Source organism: Leucoraja erinacea, chromosome 15, assembly GCF_028641065.1.
Source record: "Leucoraja erinacea ecotype New England chromosome 15, Leri_hhj_1, whole genome shotgun sequence".
NCBI classification, from domain to species: domain Eukaryota; kingdom Metazoa; phylum Chordata; class Chondrichthyes; order Rajiformes; family Rajidae; genus Leucoraja; species Leucoraja erinaceus.
This window is the reverse complement of record NC_073391.1, coordinates 21846092-21871861: the sequence shown is the minus strand read 5'-3', so window position 1 is coordinate 21871861 and position 25770 is coordinate 21846092. Positions and strand designations below refer to the sequence as shown.

Genomic DNA, 25770 nt, shown 5'->3' with positions numbered 1-25770 from the left:
CGTCCCTGTATATCACGTGGCCATCCAAAAGACTCTTGAGAGTCTGTCCCAATTACGTGTCCTTGGCACCCAAATTACGCGACCTCGTGGTCGGTTGAGCTGCGACGGTCCCGCGAAGGTCGGGCGCGATTTCATGCGTGCACACAGCCGTCTGGAATGCGTGACATCATTTGAAGATGGACACAAAGCTGGAGTAACTAGCGGGACCGACAGCATCTCTGGAGAGAAGGAATGGATGATGTTTCATGTCGAGATTCTTCTTCAGTCTGAAAAGAAGGGTCTTGACCCGAAACGTCATCCATTGCTTCTCTCCAGAGATGCTGCCGGTCCCGCTGATTTATTCCTGCATTTTGTGTCTATCTTCAATTTGCTTGGCCCTGCTCTGGGAGTAGAAGTGTGGGCTGATCCGGATCGCAACGGCCGTGAACCCCAGGCCGAGTTCGGCGATCATTTGCTTGCTTCTGCTTCTGTTGAAGGTGAGACGTTGCGTCGCGCCAGGGTCTTGGGTCTGTCCCACTTTGGCCGTCAGTTCCGCGACAGGCCGTTGGCGCTCAAAGATTTTATTCACTACAAAGATTTCGTAGCCCCACGCGATGTCGCGTACAACTACATACCCCTCCGCGCTTCTAAGTGGGACCGGCCGCGCGCGGCCATACGATGCCTGTGCACCTCAACATGACCACGAGGTCGCGTAATTTACGTGCCAAGGACACGTAAGTGGGACAGGCCCTTTAATTACCACTATTGTATTTGCCTCCATCGCTGGCCCTGGCAGCCTGTTCCGGGCTCCCAGCACTATCCGTGTAAACAAAAAAACCCTGAACATGTTGAAAAATTTGCGAGGACTATAATGAGGTCATGAATAGTTCCCAGAATGCGGGAACTCCTCACCACCATGAATGTGACTCCTCGGCAACCACCCGCGACCATATGGCGACTGCGTAGTCTCCTGCAGTCACCTAAAAAGTCGCCGAAATGAGACAGGCCCATAACACCCACCACATCCCTCAGTCCTTTATGAGTAAACCAGTTCTGAATCCAAATGGTCAAGTCACCATTGCATCCTATGCACCTTATTCTTCTGGATCAACCTACCAAGAGGGGCTAATGATGCATTTGTTTACCTTTTTCTGTTAAACCCCATCCTGAAATGTAGCACAGAGAGGAGAGAGGTAAATTGCCATCTGGCAAACAAGCCGCTTTAACATATTTGGTTTCCTTGGCGCACATTCCATCCACACTTTCCAACTTCATTAAAGCTGAAAGATAAATATGATTACAGTGTTGGGATTTCACACACAAATTCCCAAATTCACCTTGGGTGGGAATTGATCTTTTGAGTTGTTTATAATTCTGTTGGAAATCTTTGCAGGTGAAATTTCATGACTTCTTATACTTAATTTTGAAATGGACAAAATAATTTTAAAAGGGTAATCCAAACAGATTGTGGAATACAATTCTGTTGTGGAAATCATTAATAGTGAAGATTATTTGGTAAATCACCCTCTATGATTAACATTTTGATTCCAGAGCTAATGATATTGGAATTCCACATCCCTTTGGGATATACCAATATAAAAAAAGCACAACTGAATTTTTTAAATTACACTCTATTGAATTGAGCCATCCAATTAATATAACATTCCATCAAACTGAGAGATAAATAGAATAGAATGTAATCAATTCCTCACCAATATCATTGTACAAGGCGTGGTCTGTGTTTTGATAATCCGGATGTATAAAGATTTGCTCAACATCAAAAATCTGTTCGTTGAGTCCTGTAACCATTAAATTGTTTTTCCCAAGTAATATTTGATAATGTTTGGCTTGTATGCTGCAAATCATTGGGGTGGAAAAAAATATATTTTTAGAGTGAATTGTACCCAAATTAACTTTTGTGATAGTCATTTCCATAATAACCCATGGGGAAAAAGAAATCTAAGCTTTCCAGGCAGATAATGTTAAAAGAAAAATGAATGACATCAAAGCAAAATGTCAAATAATATGGCTAATCTTATTTTATGTTGTCTCATCTCTCTGGATAATCTAATTGTCTCTTCTAAAATATTTGTTCCCTGCATTTTTGCTCTTAAATTTTCTCTGCCTTAATTCCTGCCTTACATGTTACACTTATCTATTATTTTATACTTCCAACGACCTATCACTCAATTCATTGACCAGGAAGGAACTGCAGATGCTGGTTTACACTGAAGATAGATACATAATGCATGAGTACCTCAGCGGGTCAGGCAGCATCTCTGGAGAAAAGGAAAAGGAAAAGGTGACGATTTGGGTCGAGAGCCTTCTTCAGACTGAGTGCCAATTTGACTTGCATTTTACTCTGACCTGCATTTCACATTCCTCGCTCTGTTTATTTGCCGTCTGTTTAACATTCCTTCAATCAACAAGATAACTTAATCAACAGCTTATCACTATGGAAACCATGGCTGTCATATTTCCTTTATCTTATCCAATCCTCATACACACTACCTGTTACATCTATTACTAGTATTGAAGCACATACCTAGCCTCCAAACAGTGAGCTGCAGTAAGAACCCAACAGGGTGCAATCAAGGTTCCTCCACATTGATGTCCTTCCTCATAAATACCAAGACGAATTTTTAGTTGTAAAGACGCTTGCCAAGGGTGCCTGCCAAGAACTGTCTTTCTTCCACCAAAGATGCGACTGAAATTGCTTCTGAAAGTTATTGTTTGTCCACAGCTTTCAAATGTTTGAGGTGCCGTGGTCGGGAAAGACTCGTTTTCAGGGGTAGGCTCAGTTTCAGCAATAGGCTCAGTTTCTGAAGCGGAAGTAGATTCTACATCAAACACAAGATGCGTATTAGTTATTAATGATTTTAATTCTAATAGTTTGCCAACAAAGTAGCCAACACTGGGCTTTATGGTACAGGAAAAGACTTGTGCTGAAGCGCAGTTCATCATTTATCTCGATATGTTGAAGTATGTCACAATTACAAAGTTTTATTTGGATTGCAGTTAGGATTTTATTTGGTGGCGGCTGTGAGGGAGAAAGACCTTTTTACATCTGTTTGCACTCTTTCTGATAGTTTTGCAACCAAACATTGTGCAATAGCTCAAACTGTGCAAAAGATATGGGGATCCTAAAACATGTTGTGGGAAAGATCTGCAGATGCTGGTTTAAACCAAAGATAGGCACAAAATGCTGGAGTAGCTCAGCGGAACAGGCAGCTTCTCTCTCTCTCTCTCTAGAGAAGGAATGGGTGACATTTTGGGTTGAGACCCTTCTTTCAGACTTCAGCTGAACATGATTGCATTTGCTTCCTTTTATTCTACACCATTTTCACCTTAATATTGAGTCAGCAAAATATATATATATTTTTTAAAGCTACAATTGCTGAAAATCTGAAATAAAAACAGAAAATGCTGGAAACACTCAGGAGGTCAGACAGCATCTGTGGCAACACTTGCATTTCATGTCTCGTACATGAAACATTTATTATTTTTCTTTCCATGGGTGCAGCCTGGTCTACTGAGTGTTTCCAACTAGTTCTCACTCTACATCACCCATTCCTTCTATCCAGCGATGCTGCCTGTCCCGCTGAGTTACACCAGCATTTTATGTCTAAAACTTAGCTAGATTTTTTTCCATGATCTTTTAAAATGTGATATGATTCAGTTTATCTGGATCAGTCTCCAAGCCCACTACCTGTACTGGCTTGGTCCTTCAGGGGCGTTGATTTTCTTGACAGGACGATTCTTCAAACTGCCCATCTTTTCCCCTTTGCACTTCATTAGCAAGTACATTTTCCAAAATTTTACGTCAAAATATATGCAGTTAATTAGAGAACTGACCGATAAACATCATTTATTAATAAATTCTTTAGAATAGTTTTAACAATTATTTTTCAATTACATTAAATACATGGAAAGACTATACTGTATATCCTAATTAAAATGGATTTGTTGCAGATTACTCTATTTTCAGTTCTAAGATTATTTTTCTTAGCAAGGAACGCTTGTTTTAACGCTTGTATCCGGTGGGCGGCGCGACACTCGTCAGCAGCAGCCTCTGCAGTCTGTCCGCGTTTTATTATTTTTTGTCTAGTTTTTATGTAGTTTTTGTTATTTTTTGTTGGGGTGTGTGTGGGGGGGGTGGGGGGTGGGGGGTGGGGTGGGGGGGGGGGGGGGGGAGGGGGTAACTTTTTAAATCTCTCCCTGCACGGGAGACCCGACCTTTTCTCGTCGGGTTTCCGTTATCGTTGGGGCTGCAACGAGGAGCGGCCTCCAACAGGAAGAGACCGGGGACTCTGGTGCCGACGACTCACCGTCGCCGTCACGGGGCTGGCCGAGTCCGGAGAGGGTGGAGCGGTGGAGGAGCGCTGCTGCTGCTGCTGCTGCGGCCCGACCGGAGAGTCGGAGGCTTCAATGGCAGGTCTGTGGATGGCGGCACCGGGAGCCCGCGGGTACCTGGAGGGAGGCCGCTTTTTAGGGCTCTCGCAACGGCGACTTCCCCCGCCCGGGTTGCGGGGTTGAAGAGCTCCTGGAGCAGGGCCTAACAGCATCGCCCCGCGCGGCTTGGAATGGCCGCGGGACTCTGCGAGCGCACGCCGGGGGGCTCTAACAGCAAGACCCGGTGTGCGACCTCGCACCACCCGGCGTGGCTTTAATGGCCGCGGGACAATCGCCATCGCCAGCCGGGGGCTTTGACTTTGACTCTGACATGGGGGGGGGGAGAGTGCAGTGGAGAGATAAGTTTATTTGGCCTTCCATCACAGCAATGTGATGGATGTTTATGTTAATTATGTTGTGTCTTGGGTCTATTTGTTTGTAATGTATGGCTGCAGAAACGGCATTTCGTTTGGACCTCAAGGGGTCCAAATGACAATTAAATGTATCTTGTATCTTAATAAAAATAGAAAGGGAAGCAATTTCACTTTATTAAATTGATTCCTTCAAATTTTGTGATTGCCAATATCATTTTTAGTCGTCTTGGCTGGCGTAACTTCAAATGTATATTTTGAACAGTTTCCTGGTTGCACTGAAAACTCTACCTCACGGTGTGCAACTTAGCGCCGGAGTTTGTGAAAAGTATTACAACTTTGGTAAGGCTGCATTGGAAGTGCACTTGGATAATATTAATGAGACAAGACACTTTGTGGCTCTTTTCATAGAAAAGGAGAGGCTTAGGAAGGGTGCTTGCAAAAGACATCCAAATCTCTGATTGGTATTGCTAATATATTGCGGGAAGAATTGGTTTCTGCTGATTTCTGAAAAGCAGATGATTGGATTGCAAAAGTATCATGTACCAAGGAATTATTGCTGTTAAAGGCACAGATTAGAGATATATAGTAACTCAATTGGTCAGGCAGCATCTCTGAAGGACATGGATGGTCTTCACATCTGAAAGGGCCCCCCGTGAAACATTGCCTTTCCATGTCCTTCAGAGATACAGCCTGGCGGTTGGATAACTCCAACACATTGCATTCTATACAAGGTACCAGCATAGAATACTGTTACTTTTGCCTTCATCAGGTTTGCAACTGTCAGAATTTTATCTGAATTTGCTTTACTCCAATTTCCTCGTAAATTAATTGCATTGTAAATAAGATTATAAGAATGGGATAGAATAGAAGTAAAGGTTGGGGCATCGGTCCTGTAATGTTACTCTTGCTCCACCATTCATTAGCATGTCAGATCTTGTGTCTCATCCATGTTCCCGCTCACATAAGTTTTTTTTTTAATGTAGTTTAATTTAGTTTCGGGATACACCATGGAAACAGACCCTTTGGCCAACCCTATCCTCGCCGAACAGCAATCGACAGTACACTGGTTCGATCCTACATGACAAATTACAGAGGCCAAGTATCCATCATTGGAATGTGGGAGGAAATCGGAGCGTACGGAGAAAACCCATGCGGTCGCAGGGAGAACGTGCAAACTCCGTATGGACAGCACCCAAGGATAGGATTGAACCTAGGTCTTTGGAGCTGTAAGGCAGCAACTTTACCACTGCACCACTGTGCTGCCCACGGTGCATCCCCATAAACCTCGGATTCCCTTGCTGTCGAAACTTCTATTGATTTTATCTTTGAAATGAGAAGCAACAACTGAGATCCACCAGCCCAGCGGGGTGGATAATTTTAATGACAACACTGCCAAGAATGTTTTCTTCTCAATCAAAATGACTCAGAAAATGGCCCTTGATGTGAAGATGTTGGAATAATGTGAAGCCTTTATTTTATGGGCTCAAAGAGCAATCAGCCGAAACTCTGAGTCATTGTGTGGACAGACCATGGTGAGGCGGTCAGGCTGCTGAGAACAAAGAAGGACCTGGCGGCGGGGGGCGGGGGGGGGGGGGGGGGGGGGGGGGGTGTTGAGGGGGTGTAGGGGGGTATGTGGAGGGGTGGGGGTGTCCGCCGAGAACAAAGAGGGACCATTGAGTCTGTGATCAGTACTTTTGTAGCTTTGTTGGCGTCAGGTAAGTGGCGACTCCTTACGTACTTTGCGTATTGTATCAAAGACAAAGAATTTCACTGTTCCTAGGTACATGTGACAATTAAATATCATTGATGTATCTTTCCTGTCACTGACTTTGCATGTTCAGTTTAGATTGTATGGAGTACATGAGGCTACGTAGGGGCAGACAGTCTTGCCCAAAAAAAGAAACTTGTAAGAGGTGACCCACAAAAGGCAAGGAAGCAGCGAATAACGCATTTTTTACCGGTTCTGGTCAGTCATTCACAATATAACAAAGACATCTGCAGCTCCTTCCTCCACATAACAAAGTTTTGAGGTCTACTCACCTCTCTGGCATTGAGAGATTGAACAAAAATCCCATTTCAGTCTTCCATTGTGTTCTTTGAAAAAGCACCAAGGTTTATCATCATCATCAGGATTCCTGATCAAAGATAAAATTAGTACACCTTCATTTTTATTTGTAGCCAACACGATGAAAATTAATATTTATCCTTTTTGGTGCAGTTTCATGTTTTATCTTATTTTCCTCCTCCAGATCAATCTCCATATTTGAGGTTGAAGAAAGGTACCAACCATAAATGTTGCCCATTGCTGTTCTCCAAAGATGCTGCCTGACTCGTTGAGTTACTCCAGCATTTTGTGCTTATCTTCATGCTTTAACTGACAGAATAAGGCACATGTGTAAGAAGGAACTACAGATGCTGATCTACACCGAAGATAGACACAAAATGCTGGAGTAACTCAGTGGGACAGGCAGCATCTCTGGATAGAAGGAATGGGTGAAGTTTCCGGGCGAGACCATTCTTCAGACTTCAGCTGAACATGATTGCATTCGCATCCTTATTCTACACCACCTTCAACTCAATATTGTGTTAGCAAAATATTTTTTGTTTAACAGCTACAAATGCTGGAAATCGGAAATAAAAGCTTAAAATGCTGGAAACACTCAGCAGGTCAGGCAGCATCTGTGGCAACACCTGCATTTCAAGTCTCATACATGAAACATTTATTATTTATTTTTCCATAGATGTAGCCTGGTCTACTGAGTTTCCAACTTGTTCTCTCTCTATTATATTGTCAAAACTATTGGCCCTTCCCACAATAACTTATCTCAGTGGCCCATCATGAGCGAAGGGGCTTGTTTGCTAAGATCATTTTAATTGAGAGTGGAGACTGCCATATCTTCATAAGAGCATAACAAATAAAAGCAAGAATGGGAGATATGGCTCATGAGCCCGATCACCATTGCATGTGATCGTTGAACAACCTCCAAATAAGGTCTGACTGATAGAGTTCTAAGTTTACATGCTTGTTATGCTGCTGTAACTAAGAATGTAATTGTTCTGTTACAGGACATACAACAATAAAACACTCTTGACTCTTGGAAGCTTTTGCTTCATGTCAGTACATGAGTATACTCTTCCAAAAGCATTTGCTCTTATGGGTCTCTCATGGGCCATGTCCTGCAGGCATTGACCAGAGCATTAAAGATGTTAATGTTACACCAGATCAAATTTACAGTTGAGGTTAAGCATTGTGATCACTACATATGAAATATGAATGGTACATCTTTACCTACAAAATCTGTGATCTCCAAGACCATTTTCTGCGGCTTGCTCCCCAAGTATATTAATATTTTTCCTTAGGAGTAAATGCGAACTCCAATATAAACATATTTTCCCATGTATCGTTGTACTAACATTGCCTCGATAGTTTTCACCATTTTCCTCATAACAGTCATTCGTATCTGTAGAAGATTAAAACCCAGTTACATGTAGACATTCTAGAATATTGCATTTCCCTCAGTTCACACATCCAAAAACTCAGAGTTAGAGTTCAGTTTAGAGATATAGCATAGAAACAAGTCCATGTCAATCATCGATCACCCTTATGCCCCTGTTCCACTTAGGAAACCTGAACGGAAACCTCTGGAGACTTTGCGCCCCACCCAAGGTCTCCGTGCAGTTACTGGAGGTTTTTGTCAGTCTCTCTACTTGCTTCCACTACCTGCAACCTCCGGCAACCACCTGCAACCTCCGGGAACTGCTCGGAAACCTTGGGTGGGGTGCAAAGTCTCCAGAGGTTTCTGTTCAGGTTTCCTAAGTGGGACAGGGGCAATACACTAAGTTGTATGTTAACAATCACACTTGTTTTACAGAAGCCAATTAACCTACAAACCTCACTTCTTTGGAATGTTATTTGCAGTTTACAGAAATGCCCCATAGAACAGTACAAAATAGTGCACTTCTTTGGAAAGTGTAATTTGGTGTAGTTTGGGATATGCAGAAAAGCAAGACCCTTAACCATATACAGACAGATCTTGGGATCCAAGTCAGCTTCCTGGAAGTAGCAACACAAGTAGTTAAGGTGAGAAAGAACATGTATGGTGTTACTTCCTTCATCAGTCAGGATATTAATTCAGAATGCCATATTGCAACTTCATAAAACTTTGGTTAGGTCACATTTGGAGTATGGTGCACAATTCTGGTTGGAGGGATGTATAGGTTTTAGAGATGGTGCAGAAGAGCTTTGCCACAATGAACAAACTTGGATTGTTTTCTCAGGAGAGACAGATGTATACTGGAGACCTTATCATATTATAAATGTATATACTGTAACATTATGAGAGGCATGGACAAAGTTTCAAAGAGGTCTTCCCTCATCCTAAACTCCAGTGAGTAGAGGCCTAGTACAATCGAACGCTCAACAGATGTTAACCCACTAATTCCTGGGATTATTCTCATAAACGTATTCTAGACTCTCTCCACTGCCAGCACATTCTTCCTCAGATATGGGGCCGAAAATTGCTCACAGTAGTCCAAATGCAGTCTGACCAGTGCCTTATAGAGCCTCAGCATTACATCCTTGATAGACACATTCTACTCCTGGCCTGCCCACTCCCCTGATATCAGTCTGAAGAAGGGTCTTGACCCGAAACGTCACCTATTCCTTTTCTCCAGAGATGTTGCCTGTCCCGCTGAGTTAGTCCAGCATTTTGTGTCTACCTTTGATTCAAACCAGCATCTGCAGTTCTTTCCTATGGAAAAGAAAGTCGATTGAATATAAATGGGGAAAAAAAATTCTTACCAACTTCACAAAATTTTCCTGTGAATTTCTTTGGACAGGTGCAGATGAAAGAACTCCTTAATTTTCCCTTTCTGCAGACTCCTCCATTTTTGCAAGGGTTTCTTGAACAGGTGTAAACTCCTAAGAGCAGATTGCTGTCACATTTTGATAAAGTGGTATCAATTCTCCATGCGTTTTTTGACTTGCATGAAAAGCTATTGTTCTTTGACACGAAGGTAAAATGGACCAAATGCAAACCAACCCCCATCCCACCTCCCGTGCCTCCACCAATCAGAGGAAAACATACACAGTAAAATCCTGATTACTCCTGAATATTTTCGCTTTGTTTTGAGATACAGCATGGAAACAGGCCCTTCAGGCCCATCAGTTCACAATAACCAACCTGAACGCCTGGTGGCTCAGCACTTCAACTCCCCCTCCCATTCCAAATCTGACCTTTCTGTCCTGGGCCTCCTCCATTGCCAGAGTGAGGCCCAGTGAGGAACAGCACCTCATATTTTGCTTGGGTAGTTTACATCACAGCGATAGGAACATTGACCTCCAATTTCAGATAGTCCTTGCTTTCTCCTTCCCTCCCCCCTCCCCCCCCCCCCCCCCTCCCCCTCCCCCTCCCCTCCCCCTTCCCCTCCCAGCTATCCCACAAGCCTATTGTCTCCGCCTCTTCCTTTCTTTTTTCCCCCTCCCCGGACATCAGTCTGAAGAAGGGTCTTGCCCCAAAACGTTGCCTATTCCTTCTCTCCATAGATGCTGCCTCGCTCGCTGAGTTTCTCCAGCATTTTTGTCTACCATGGATCACAAAAGTATGTTATCACACTTTTGCATACTGCACACTAGGGGCAATTTACAGAAGCCAATTAACCGACCAACCTGCCCATCCTTCTAATGCAGGAGGAATCTGGGGCACCATTAGAAAACCCATGTGGTCGCAGGGAGAACATGAAAAGCCCATACAGACACCAGCCATAGTCAGGATCGAACCCGGGTCTCTGGTGCTCTGCCGCTGTGCCACTGTGCCGCCCCTTTTAAACTCTTCAAGACCATGTTCCACCTTTAGTTTCTCTGCCTAGAAATGAAACCTGAAGCATTTTTGATCTTAAGCATTGCTGCAAATAGTGCTAAAGACAAATCAGAAATTGCAAACAAATCACGTAATGGGGAAATCTTCACTTTAAGAAATCACTTCGCAGGTGGCAACTACTTTCTAAACATGGAGATCGGGTTGCCTTGGAGATGAGCTGGAAAGGTTGAGTGAGTGGGTGAGGGTGGTGGGATGGCAGAATAGGAGGGTGGGAAGAGATGATGTTAGGATATCCCAGTGGGAATCATGTCTCCAAGCCCCCACAAACAACTGCAGCAATGAGGTGAACACGTCAACCAGCCCTCATCTTTACTGAGGAGTGTCAGCACTGATCTTTTTAAAATACAACCTACAGAGGATGCTTTTTTCATGTTTAAAAGCCTAAGGGCATTTTAATTCCCGCAGAGCTTATTTCCTTCATTATTTCATTGATAATAAAGGTCAGAAATTCAATATTTCTATCCCGTTTCTGTGTTGTAATTATATGAGCAGCCCATCTAATAACATTTTACATGCACAATATATGATGGGGAATTGAAGCATGTCTTGTGAAATATCACAACTGGAAGTGTTGTCCAGTTGTCCAAATTAAGGTGCACATTCCGCAAAACTGGTTTCTTCAGAAGTTTTCCACATGTGACATACGCATAGAAAAAGGAACACATTTAAGCCTCATGTCTGACTTCAATTATAAGTGCGGCTACCAATTTACCAACAAGCTGTGTCTAGGAGTAAAGATAGACACAAAATGCTGGAGTAACTCAGTGGGTCAGGCAGCATCTTTGGAGAAAAAGGATGGGTGATGTTTCGGGTCAGGATCTGACTGAAAGTAAGGGGTGGGGGAGGTGAAGAGCTGGAGGCGAGAAAAGACCATGACAGTCACCCATCCTTTTTCTCCATGCTTGTCATTCCTCTGGTTTGCCTCTGACTATTGCAGAACCTGCCCAAGGAGCAAGTTCACCTCTCCAACTGGTATTCTACATGAACTCATCCAGATCACATCCACAGCTCATCCATTTTAAATATGAGCCCCAGCAACCACCTTGGAGTGAGCCTTGGGCCTTTGTATCTCTTGGGGTTTTGGAGTTTTATGTGTGTAGAAACAAAATATCTACCTGCAAATCCTTTTTTCCTGGTTCTAGGTTAACCACGATAGCTCATTAACTATTAACAATCTGCTAAAGTACACCCATCGAGCCTCCTCAGCCATTCGATCATGGCTGAACTATTTGTCCCTCTCAATCCCATTCTCCTGCATTGTCTCTGTAACCTTTAACTCCCTTACTAATCAAAAATCTATCAATCCCAACTGTAAAATACCCAATGACATGGCCTCCACAACCATCTGTGGCAATGAATTTCACAGACCGTCTGACTAAATAAATTCCATATCAGCTCCAGTCTAAAGATATACCCTTTATTTTAATGCTGTGGCCACTGGGTCTAGACATTCCCATCAGTGGAACAATGCTTGTGCACTACAGATCATACCCCCTCTATACAGTATATGGCTCAATATGTGGTACAATAGCCATTCAACCTGTAGAATGCACGTCAACAGCTTGCAGATAAATTAATTTAATCTTTCTTCTTCTTCTTAAAACCCAGGAATTCAGCAAATTATTTCCCCGTGTGGCCATCTGATTCCTAGTTGAAAGCCATGATCGACTCTGTTTCCACCTTAACACAGTTCCTCAACATAACCACTCTCTGTGTAAAACAATACTCCCTCACATTCCCTGCCTTCGTTTTCCCAGTCTGCATCCTTTGACTCTTTGACCCCTGGCCCTTGAGCCATCCGCCACTTTCATGAAATATAAGTCTCCGTCTAAACCCATCTACGATTCCATGCAAGTTAAGACGTATTACATCATCTGGTTATCCCCCTCCATCACATTCAAAAGCAATTTGTCTCTAAAGATTTCAACTTTCTCCACACTAGCACCTTAGCTTTTTTTTATTATTATCAGAACCAGTCTGCATTGTGTTTTACATCTACTGTTAGATTCCTTTACAGGTTTTGTTTTGGCGCTTAATCTTTTAATTGACTAAGTTAGTTTTGCAGTAGGATCAATCCTTCATCCCCTTCTCCTTAACCACTTTGTAAGTCCTTCTCCTTGCCCCATTGATGCATTCTGAAGCGTTTTTTTTAAAATGCACTCTGCCTTGCTGTGCTTCAAAGTAATGGCTGATCTTGTGATCCAAACCTCCTGTTGAGATGCGTGGATATCTGTCAACATTTATTGGTTGTCTCCTGGCAGATTTCATTACTTTTTTTTTAAAGAACTGTATACGGATACGAAAACAGCCGGACCAATCCTAGGGGAAAAATAGAATTGGTTACTGTACGTTTTTTGCAGTCAGGTGGCTTGTATGGATAGTCGCATTTGCACTTGTGGTATGGCGGCGTAGCATTAAGGATGCATTCTCCATGTTTGCAAGTTTTCGTCTTGCAGGGATTGTTCACTGTAATTTCAAGAATAAACATTTTAAAATGTGCCCAGCTTCCTGCTCACTTACCTCTCTCTCCCTGTTGTGAATTGGAATGTGATTCTCACTTGGGATAATCTGCAAGAAATAATATCACTTCCACACGCATGGAATTAATTGGAGTTTCAAGGCAATGTAACATTGTGTTATGAATTAGACAGAACTTGCATTTATATAGTAAATTCTCACAATGGTCCAATTGCTTCACAACCAAATTATTACTTCTGAGGAGTAGCTAATGTTGCGTTAAAGGGAAATAGGTTAGCACAATATGGATATTGTGAATGTGCTTAAATAGTGTAGAAATAACCAATTAGTTTCCTCACTGCAAAGTTCCATGTTCCACCCTAATAAATGTAGAATCTTATAATCTGAAGGTTATCAACACATTAACAACCATTTTAGAAGCTTTAAATCATCTCAGCAAAGTATTTGCATCATATGTCATCTTTTTATTAACCATTCTGTTCAATGTGAACAGCTGCTATCAATGCAAAAGCCCAGAATAAACAGTCAGTCTTAAATTGAACTGTCGGGACAACTGGGGATTTTAAGATTTAAATAAACCTGGCATTAAAAGCCAGTTTCAGCAGGGACGACCATGAAACTATTGTTTGCTGCAAAAATGCACATTAACAACATGTCCTTCGGGTGAATAAGTCTGCCATTCTTACCGAGCCTGTAGAATGATAGCAATGTAGGTTTAGTTGTGACTGAAGAAGGGTCTCGACCTGAAACGTCACCCATTCCTCCTCTCCAGAGATGCTGCCTGTCCCACTGAGTTACTCCAGCTTTTTGTGGCTATTATAGGTTTAGTTTAGGTTAGTTTAGTTTAGTTTCGAGATACAGCGCGGAAACAGGCCCTTCGGCCCACCGAGTCCGTGCCGACCAGCGATACCCACACATTAACACTACCCTATGAACACTAGGGACAATAGTACATTAATAACAAGCCAATTAACCTACAAACCCGTACATCCTTGGAGTGTGGGAGGAAAATGAAGATCTCGGAGAAAACCCACGCAGGTCACGGGGAGAACGTAAAACTCCATCATACAGAGGGCACCCATACTCAGGATCAAACACGAATCTCTGGCGCTGTAGGGCAGTCGCTCTACCGCTGCATCACCGTGCCACCCACTAGTGATTCTGAAGGTGATACTGAATTAAATAGATAGACAAAACACCTATTCAAGGTGCAGTTAGCCGGGTGGGGGGGGGGGGGGGGGGGGGGGGGGGGGGGGGGGGGGGGGGGGGTGGATGTACCTGATGCAAACAGTGGATTCTCTGTGCTTGTTGGGAAGATGGGATGAGCAGAAGAGATAACTTAACAGCAATTGGTATTGTGTGCTGCCTTGTATCTTCCTCCCCTGCATGCTTCCTGTGTGCAGAAGCATTGCATTGCACCTTGCACACTATCCTGACTGATGGACTCATGTGCATTGGATGCAGCTATAAAATCAAGTCGACAACTTTAGTGCCCTAACGACAAGTTTTATTTTGTTGAAATTTTGAACCACAATCTCCATTGAGCATTGAGTCCATTTTTAAATCAAATTAACAAGAAGCAATAAGCCAGTGTGCTTTGATGTTTAAACTAAGATCATCTTGTACTTTTAAGATAAACAAAAGGAAGAGGCTGATACTAAAAATCAAAGATATTCAATTAAAAAAAAAAAAATTATTTGCTACTTTGGTTTTTAACTTTACTCGTTATTTCCTTACATATTCTTAAATAATAATTATTGACTTTCTTCTCTTGACTTCTTCTTATTAACTAGATTATTAAATTTAGTGAGGCAGAAGAAAAATCATCTTTGATCATCGTTGGCTTTGAAGTTAATGGAATGTGTAAGGTGACTACTGCCAGAGGACAATGTACCTACATGTATTTGACACCGCCAGGCAAGGATACATTTCTGCCCAGTATAACTTAACTTCAAACTGGGCGTGTGTGCTATTCATTAATTTGGTATTAATTGTTGCAGAGCTAACCCCTCTCTTCAGCTGGTACTGTACGAAATGTAAACCCTCTAATCAGTGAAATCATTCTACTGCAATTTTACATTCTTTTTCCAAATGATCAGAGTTGAATATAATGCATTAATACTGCATACGAAAACTGGATAGCACCTAAACATTTCAAAAGCTCAGTTGGCTGCTGATGTTCCTTAGTGAAGATGACCAATTTCCATAAATGTTTCTAGCCTACATTTGAATCCAGTTCCACATCAATATCTGAGTCCTCACTGTCCTTTGAACATATAGTTGTGGGATTATATATTGCCAATCCAGGTTTTATTCACATTCCAAACAGGGAATGAAGTATTCTTAATTTTGTTCTAAATTACCCTTGATTAACATTCCTCCCTCATTCAACATTAATAAAATGGATTATCAGATTATTATCACGTTGCTATTTTTGAAAGCTTGTTATGCACATTACGCAACTGATTTCTTACATTACAATAGTGACCACAATTCCCAATTATGTGTGAAGTGAGGTGTCCTGAGAGATGTGAAACGCACTGTATACATGTAAGTTTGGAGGCATATGAACTGCAAATGCTGCCATCTTGAGCATGAAACAATTTGCTGGAGGAACTCCGCAGGTCAGGCAGCATCTATGGAGGAAAATGGACAGTTGACTTTTTAGATTGAGAAATCCCTCTGGATTGGGCAAAGGGACAGTCAGTGTTTTGGATAAGCTTATGTATCTCTTTAATTGCGTCCTGCGACATATAGTCTCCCTTTAAGAGCTTGTGTCTTTATATAAATTAGGCAAAATAGATTTTATCTGTAATTCATTCAAGGTCCAACTGCACTGCTCTAGGTTAAAGGTATATTCTGTTGCATTAGGTTTCATTAGCAACTGTCAAATCTGAAGGTTTGAGTTACTTTTGGTATTTTGTGATTAAATAAATATTGTTCAGGTTATTTCTTAATATTTCTGATTATTTCAAACTACAGAAACATTTCCAAAAATATAATTCAGGCAAGCATGTTATTTTCCTTCAAACAGAATTTTCTGTTATACAGATCATGCTATCTACAAAGAGAATCAAAAATGTGGAGTACATAACCTATTGTCATCTTAAGAACATTCTGCCATTGATCTACTGTGTAATACTGTCGTGATTGACAGGTTGAAATATGAAAAGGATCAGGATAAACAATGTTAAATCTAATTTAGTAGAGCACAAATTTAAATGCCTAGGTGGGTGGAATGGACATTTTGCCCTTTTTTGCCAATTAGGTTAGAATAAAATCCACAGTGAAAATAAAACTCTTTCATGACTGTGAGAATTCAGAATGGAATGAAATTAAGGATCGAGAATATAGAATATAAACATTGCATATACCTCGTCTGCAAGGGTAACTCAGACGGAAAATGAACACGTATTTACTGTTGTTGTGAGAGATGGGGTTTTTTCTGAGGTAAGGCTTCAAGTAGTTTGGGGATAATGTGGTGGGGAGAATGAAGGTGATGATTTGCACTGAATCGCAGATACTGCAGACATCGGTTGAAAAAAGAGAAAAATGATTACACCTCTTGTCAGTTCCATCTTCCAACTTTTGATGTGTACATATATACTCAAATCAAGTATATACTCAGATCAAGTGAACTGATTGAAACATTATGTGTGCTGGGAAGGATGAGTGGTTCTGACAAAACTGCATCTAATACCCACTCTAAAATTTCACTGATATTTGTACAAGGCGAAAGGGAGAGCTGATTCAGGATAAGTAGGGAGAGTGGATTTGACTGCCTGCAGCACTTAAAGCGCAACAGCTGGGAATGAGTTACTGAAGGCCAGGGTTAGAAAACTAAATAAATACAATAACCTTGAACATTGTTTCACAAATTTGTTTTTGGTCACATGAGGCAGAGTTTGAAGTACGGCAGACCACGTCATTATTTCAAACTGCAAAAGGAAGAGTCAAGAAACGCTGTCACATTCACTGATGTCACATAACAAGAAAATCAATAGGATTTGTTTAAATTTTGTTTCAGGTGCAGCAGGGGCCAGGTTGTCTTATGACTTGAAAGATAGGTGGACTGCTTGCATTTTGTAAAAGTTCACGATCCACTAACAGAATCCATTAACAACAACTTCGAGTGGTTACTTTCTGCAAATGAGATTTACCTAAAAGGTATTGAGGCCAATCATACTTCACTCAACATCATTACTGTGTCATTTGTTTTGCTGATAAGTTCCCGTTGTCCAAAATACAACATATCTGAATGCTGTCATTTCTTCTGGCGAATAAGAAAGTCCCTGCATTTAAGAATTACTAGACCAAGCGGGTCCCGTCCCCTCAATGCGCTGTTGGGGGGGGGGGGGGGGGGGGGGGGGGGGGGGGGGGGAGAGCCCATGGCATCACACACACACACTAACCCCCCCTTGATATGATATTAATATTATTAATTTGCTCCTTTTCCCCCCATCCCCCACCCTATCCACTCACACATAGACCCCAACTGCGCAGGGCGGTTAGAGAGGGAGGGGGGTATGAGAGGGGGAGTTGAAGTGCTGAGCAACTGGAAGATCAGGTTGGTTAGCACGATCTGAGCGGAGGTGTTGGGCAAAGCGATCGCCAAGCCTGCTTTTGGTCTCGCCAATGTAGAGAAGTTGACACCTGGAACTCTCCATAGATGCTGCCTCTCCAGCATCTGCAGTTCTTTCTTAAACAAGTTGGGTGTTTATATGTTTTATAAATATTTACCATAAATTACAGTATTTTGTATGCCTTGCCTCTATTTATGGATCCCAGCACATCATAGGTTTATCATCCTGCCCTGTCTTCTCCAAATACACATCAGGGATCTTGATCAGAAAACGCAAAGTGCTCAAGGAACTCAATGGGGCAGACAGCATCTCTAGAGAACATGGTTAGACAACATTTGGGGTGAAACCCTTCTGATTGTAGTGAGGAGGAGAAAGCAGGAAGAGCAGTGGGGGAGGGACAAATCAAGGTAAATGATGCATGTATATGGCTGAGAAATGTTGATTAGCAGATGGGTGGACAAAAACTGAAAAGGGGAGAAAAATGTTATGCGACAAGGAGAGAAGAGGCGTGAGGCCAGAGGAAAGGATGTAGGCGAAAGCTGATGAATGGAATGGGAAAAGAGAGAGGGATAGAGTGAGGAATGGGTCCACATCCAGGTGGGGCACAGGGAAGAGAAGAGGAGGAAATAAGAGGCGTCTGAGTATGTACCTAGAATTTAAGAATTCAGTGTTCGTAATGTTGGATTTTAAGCTACCCAAGTGGAATATGAGGTGCTGTTGCTCCAGTTTGTGTGTAGCCTCACTCTGGCAATGGAGGATGGCCATGACAGAACGGTCCATATGGGTACGGGAAGGGGAAGTAAAATGGTTAGAAACTGGGAGATCCAGCAGGCCATGGTAGACTGAATGCAAGTGTTTGGAGAATGTTTGCCGAGCCTAACCTTATCTACTGCATTTGATGCTCGTGACATGGCGACTTTATATCGGTGAGACAAAGTGTAAAATAGGTGACTGTTTCACTGAATACTAACTGTCAAGCCCTGCTAGATCTCCCAGTTGCTAACCATTTTAACTCCCCTTTGCATTCCCATACTGTCTTCTCCCTCTGCCCTTCCCAGATGCACACATTTCTCCCACTATCGTTCTCCTTTTCCCTTCTTCCCCCATCCTCATCCCCTACATCCCTTCTTCTGGTACCAAACTATAGACGTGCTGCTTCCATCAGAGGATCTGCAATCACCCATTACAAAAAAAACAATTTATGGCTTTTCTCTTCTGATCTCCCCTTTTTCCTCCTTTTCATCTCTGAATGTTGCCCACCCATCTGCTAGTCAATCCCCGTCACCTGTATCCACCTATCACTTGCCCTGGTTTGTTCTACTCCTACCACTCTTCCAGCTTTCTTTCCCATCAGTCGGAGCCAGGGAAACCTTGTCTATCCATGTTGTCCACGGATGCTACCTGTCCCGCTGAGTTACTCCAACACTTGGTGTTTTCTTTCTCCTCCTAGGACGTATTCTCGGAGACTTCCCACCCATCGAGTCACTGGTATCACACTCTCCTTTAAAATGTTATCATATATGTTTCGTACCTAATGTATGTAACTTTTGCAATTGTGATAATGAGGGAGGAATCCATTAACATTTTCTTTGACATTTATGCATTGTGTAAATTGCAGGCAAAACGTGCAATGTTTTTATTCACTGCCTCTTAAATTTGCTTTTCATTGTGTTGAGCCTCCTTAATTAGGGGTGGCACAGTGGGACAAATCGGTAGAGTTGCTGCCTTACAGTGCCAGAGACCCAGGCTCGATGTTGACCACGGGTGCTGTCTGTTCAGAGTCTGTACGTTCTCCACGTGACCATGAGGGTTTTTCCCGGGTGCTCCAATTTCCTCCCACAGTCCAAAGATGTACAGCTTAATAATTGTAATTTGTCCCTAGAGTGTCGGATAGTGCTGGTGTGCGGTGATGGCTGGTAGAAGGGCCTATCTCCACGCTGTATCTCTATCTGTATCTCTAAACTAAAATAAACAAATATTACCATGCACTCCAGGAAAACACAAGTTCACCAAGGGGATCTAATGGGACATGGGGGTATGTTCTCGAAAGAATGCAGAAAAGAACGATGCATGTTAGGGTCTATTAAAATATAAAGGAGATGCAAGCAAACTGATTCCTTATTTTAAGGATTCCTTCATTGTTTTGAATAACATGTTTCAAATTTAATGGCTGTGGTCATTGGTGCTTTATTTTAATAATACTTAGTTTAGTTTAGAGACACAGCATGGAAACAGGCCCTTCGGCTCACCAAGTCCATGCCGACCAAAAATCACCCGCGCACCAGTTCCATCCTACACACCAGGGACAATTTACAGAAGCCAATTAACCTACAGACCTGCATGTCTGTGGAATGTGGGAGGAGACAGGAGCTCCTGGAGAAACCCCCGTGGGCTACAGGGAGAATGTGTAAACTCCTTACAGGCAGCACCCGTAGTCAGGATCGAACCCGGGTCTCTGTCGTTGTAAAGCAGCAACTCTATCGATGCGCCACTGTACCGCTCAAATATACGTTTATTAACTAATACAAGTTAAATATACCAAAAAAAGAAAAATTGACCAAGAAAATAAGAGCTTTGTAAAACCATTACCTATTTGACACATATTTCCAATATAAAGGGGGTGACAGTGGCACAGGAATTCTGTACCAATTGTTTCACAGGTCCCCTCATTTTCACAAGGATTTGTTAAACAAGGATCTGGAAAAATGTAAATAACAATATTACTTTATTATTTTCATCCGTTATAATTGGTACACACCACTGACAAGTCTATTAAGGATAGGATATGGTAACATAATATTTCAGGTAAATTTTCACTGTGCCTCGATACACATGACGATACACTAAACTGAAACATAATATATTAATTATTGGATTAGCATTCTGCATTTTGTACAAAAGTTTTTTCTCACTCTGACAGATAGGTAATTTAAATTCAAATAATAAAATTAAAAATCTGGAATAAATTTGAAAATAAGGACGGCTATCATCAACGGTAATGTTCTAATTTTTGAATTGTTGTAAAAGCCCTTCTGGTTCACTAATATTCTTCAATGGATGATGTTTACTTGTCATCATCTGGTCCTGGAAAAATGAAAAACAAAGCCCAGCGGATGCTGAAAATTGAAAATAAACAGAGAATGTGCTGGAAGCACTCAGGTGGTTGGATAACAACTGTGGGAAGAGAAACAGAGTTTATGATTGAGACTCTGTATCTCTGGCCACAGATATGACTTGTACTGCTCATCTGGTCTGTGTCCTTGTTAGTCTAAAGGGCCTGTCCCACTTGCATGCGACCACATGCGTTTGGCGCGACCAAACGGAAGCGGAGTTCGTGCTAAGTTTGCGGTAAGTACGCGCGCTAAGTATGTGCAAAGTTCGGGCAAAGTTCGCGCGTGACATAATTTACGTCATACTCACCAATCAGCTGGGCAGGAGGCGGGCGGTGACATCATCATGCAACGGCACGTCGGGCGGTGACGTCATCGCGCAGCGCCACGCGCTAGGCGTACGCTGTCAAGATGCTGCGTACGATGTCAAGACGCTGCATACGCCATCAAGACGCTGCGTACGCCTTCAATGCACCTGCGGGCCGACAGGCCGTTGGCGCGCGGAATTTTCGGAGAGTGACGGATTTTCGGAGCCCCGCGCGATGTTGGGACCAGCCCCGCACAAATCTAAACGCCTCCGCCGATCGAAGTGGGACAGGCCCCGTGAGGCCGTACGCCTCAAGTGACCACATTTGGTCGCGCTAGACGCATGCAATCACATGCTGGTGGAACAGGCCCTTAACTCATCGATGTGCCTGTCCCACTGTACGAGGTAATTCAAGAGTTCTCCCGAGTTTCCCCTGATTCGAAATCGGAGAATTACGGTAATAGCCACTTTTAGGTACTCGGGGCTCTCGTGCACACTTTTCAACGTGTTTACCGCGTTTCCCGAGTACCTGCCGTTAGCGTTACGAGTCGCTAAGAGACGTCCCGAGCTCTGACGTATCGGCTACGTACATTCTAAATACTTAAACTCGGGAGAGCTCTTGGGTAAACTCGTATAGTGGGACAAGCCCTTTAACTCTGACCTGCTTCAGTTCATAGTTGATTAGTGATGGATAATAAATGCAGGCCACAATCCACGAATAAATAACAAAATGACTCCAAGGATAACAGATGCATAATGCTTCAAAATACATGGCAAAGACTTAGACTGCAATGAACACACACGCTGGGATAGTATTAACATTATTTAGTATAGAAGAGAAAACTAATATATCTGTCATCTTACTTAAAGGTCCATTCCCAAATGGACATATTGAGTAGGGACAATTCAGCAACAGAGCTTGTAAACTGCTGTCTCTCTCAGATGAATAACTGTAGGAAGGAATTGGCTACAGTATGTTATACTGCAGGCAATGTGTTGCTGAAAATGGAATGAGGTGTACAGTTATCAGTCTTCAGCGGAGCTGTGATGCCCTGAGAGCATTGACAGCACCCCATTAGTTTACATTGCTCCAAATTATGAAAGTCTTTGGAGTCTGATTGAGACTGAGCATTTTCAAATCTCTGTCCAGTACTGTGCTGGAGTTAAACTTCATGCAGAACAAGTTGAAGGGCGGTACTGTCTTATCCCTGTGAATGATCTGAGACCAGTAGGCTCTGGAGATAGATTTCAAACGTCATTGGTAAGAGCGATGCGCTGGGGAGATGTTTTTCTGGGATTGATTTCAGACTGTAGTAAGTGATGGAGTGGCAGAACCAATGAGAAATGGTGGACCTTGGGTCTCAGTACATTTTACTGGTTTACTGGGGATTATCTTGGAGTGGCTGATGTGCTGGTAACTTCTGTGGCATAGCTTTCAGGAGACAGGAGGAAGAGTGAGATGGATAGCAGGGGACGTCCGAGATGGGGTGGCAATTCACCATTGCCAGATGCCAGGTGCCAGGTGCAACCTTCATTCTCCTTTCAGATTGACATTAAAATAAATTCACAATAATTTGTTGGTCTCCAGTGGCCCCATTAAGGTTGGCCTCCATAGAACCAGAGAAATTTGCCAATCATACAATATTTTTTAGGCATGCTACTAACATTTATAAGTCATGAGACACTTACTGATGCTGCCCAGGAAAAATGATCAATATCTCACAAATCAATATAATCATAAGAGAGACGAGAAATAAGAACTAAAACTGAACCTTTTGGGGCCACTGTAGTGTTGCAAAAAAATAAACCGATGATGCCATAGAACTCATACCAATTTTTTACCCAATTTTTTACAGTATTATATATACTGTAACAGATCATTATTTCCTTGGGGTTGCACACACATGTGGAAGAGACCTTGTTTATGCAATAGTCATAGGTTATGTAAAGCTTTGAAAAGAATGAACAACCTCAAAGGAGTGAGTACCTGCTTCATGTGAAATGTTTTAACTTTGTAAATTATGCAAAGGCTGAGGTCATTAAATGTGACATTTGCATATGGCAAAGTTAACAACGGCCAAACCGACAGATTATAATCAGATGCTACATTCTATGATCACAAAAAAAAAGGTTTTTCAAAAACTGTAAAAACCTTCTTCTTCAGAATCCGCGAACGTCCAGTTTGAAGTCAGATATTGAACTTCCTGTTCATTCACGTCATCGGCATCTTCAGAGTTTTCATAGTCATCTGTTTCTTGAGTAGAAGTTAATTGGCTTTAGTTGACATGTACACAATTGGATACCACATTCATTTAAGCAGTGGAGGATATGTAGGGAGATTGTACGAACTCCACCTAGACTGCAGCAGAGGTCAGGATTAAACCTGGTGCTGTGATACGTTGGTGTATTGTCTCTCCTTTGCTGAGACAGATTGAACTGAATGGTAATTTTAGGGCTTTCTTCTAAATTTTAGCAACTTAGTTAATGATTTGATAATGTATATTTGCAGATGATTTTTAAAGTATTCTCATTTTTAATTTTTATTGTCACGTACTTGGGTACAGTGAAATTCATTTTTTGCACACGATTTAATAATATTTTACTATTCATAAGCACAATCATATCCAGGTACACCAGTGTGAGAATAGTAGATGACAATTTGGACAGTACTCAAGAGTTACTTCCAGGTTATCTATATTTCATTACAAACCTGCACTCCTGGTCCAAAATACAGCATTGTGGTGTTGAATTGGAGTCTTACTCTAAGAAAAAGGCCCTTCAACCTAATTTGTCCATATTAACCAAGGTGTCCTATCTACCCTAGTTCTACCCTAGTTCCACCTGCGCACATTTCCCCATATACCTCTAAACCTTTCCTATCCATGTATCTGTCGAAATGTCTTTTAAACGTTGTTGTAATAGTTCAAGTTCAAGTGAGTTTATTGTCATGTGTCCATGATAGGACAATGAAATTCTTGCTTTGCTTCAGCACACAGAACATAGTAGTCATTTACTACAAAACAGATCAGTGTGTCCATATACCATTATATAAATATACACACACATGAATAAATAAACTGATAAAGTGCAAATAACAGATAATGGGTTATTAATAATCAGAGTTTTGTCTGAGCCAGGTTTAATAGCCTGATGACTGTGGGGAAGTAGCTATTCCTGAACCTGCTCGTTGCAGTCTTCAGGTTCCTGTACCTTCTACCTGAACGTAGCAGGGAGATGAGTGTGTGGCCAGGATGGTGTGGGTCTTTGATGATACTGCTAGCCTTTTTGAGGCAGCGACTGCGATAAATCCCCTCGATGGAAGGGAGGTCAGAGCCAATGATGGACTGGGCAGTGTTTACTACTTTTTGTAGTCTTTTCCTCTCCAGGGTGCTCAAGTTGCTGAACCAAGCCACGATGCAACCAGTCAGCATGCTCTCTACTATGCACCTGTAGAAGTTAGAGAGAGTCCTCCTTGACAAACCGACTCTCCGTAATCTTTTCAGGAAGTAGAGGCGCTGATGTGCTTTCTTGATAATTGCATTAGTGTTCTCGGACCAGGAAAGATCTTCAGAGATGTGCACCCCCAGGAATTTGAAGCTCTTGAACCTTTCAACCATTGATATAAACGGGACTGTGCGTCCCCATCCTACTCCTTCCAAAGTCCACAATCAGTTCTTTGGTTTTGCTGGTGTTGAGGGCCAGGTTATTGTGCTGGCACCATATGGACAGTTGCTCGATCTCTCTTCTATACTCTGACTCATCCCCATCAGTGATACGTCCCACAACAGTGGTGTCGTCCGCGAACTTGATGATGAAGTTCGCACTGTGACTGGCGATAGTTGCCTCAAGCTCCTCCTCTGGCAGCTCATTCCATATACCATCCAATCTCTGTGTTCCTTGTTTACATTCTCATCCTTCAACTGTCCCTATTCACTATTTGGCCAGCTGGTTTTCTCCGGGTGCTCCGGTTTCCTCCTACACTCCAAAGATGTATAGGTTTGTAGGTTAATTGGCTTTGGTAAAAGTTGTAAATTGTCCGTAGTGTGTATTATAATGTTAGTGTATGGGGATCGCTGGTCGGCGCGGACTTGGTGGGCCGATGGACTTGTTTCCACGCTGTATCACCAAACTAAACTAAACTCAAACTAAATAATCCCAGTCACCACTATTGACTTACATTCCTTTCTCTTTTATTTTAACATAATAGAATATCAGTAGATTTCAGTATATGGGAAATGACAGGCCCAGCCTAGGGAGGGATAAGGTTTAAATTGATTTGGTGATTAATCTCCTCTTTCCTGGTATTACATAATTATACATTTATTTGTTTCTCGTAGTGCATGTACAGTTTCACCAAATCAGAATAACTTCGCACTCAAGGTGAAACTAAATGAAGAGAGTTAATCTAAAAATGTTCTGATATTTTTTTTCTCAGTGTCAGATCTCATGAGATAGAAATGGAACTACCATGGGGGTTTCAATTACATTTCTGAGATATAGCATTGAAACAGGCCCTTCGGCCCACAGGGTCCATGCTAAGCATTCACACCTGTTCCATGTCATCCCACTTTCTCATCCACTCCTGACACATTAGGGGCAATTTATAAAGCCCAATGAATCTATAAACCCATACATCTTTGGGATATGGGAGGAAAGACCAATAAAAAG

At 42.3% G+C, this 25770-nt stretch overlaps 1 protein-coding gene across 1 annotated transcript in view; it reads right to left on the bottom strand.

The window, feature by feature from the left end:
- Positions 1-25770, bottom strand: part of habp2 (hyaluronan binding protein 2) — an 88316-nt gene that overhangs the window by 15147 nt on the left and 47399 nt on the right. The window contains exons 17-25 of the mRNA XM_055647460.1: positions 23255-23356; positions 20275-20382; positions 12974-13090; positions 9547-9666; positions 8035-8206; positions 6786-6880; positions 2525-2819; positions 1692-1834; positions 1125-1259 (exon numbers count right to left, since the gene is read on the bottom strand). Coding sequence (XP_055503435.1) covers positions 1125-1259; positions 1692-1834; positions 2525-2819; positions 6786-6880; positions 8035-8206; positions 9547-9666; positions 12974-13090; positions 20275-20382; positions 23255-23356 — 1287 coding nt within the window. The remainder of the gene's footprint in view (positions 1-1124; positions 1260-1691; positions 1835-2524; positions 2820-6785; positions 6881-8034; positions 8207-9546; positions 9667-12973; positions 13091-20274; positions 20383-23254; positions 23357-25770) is intronic.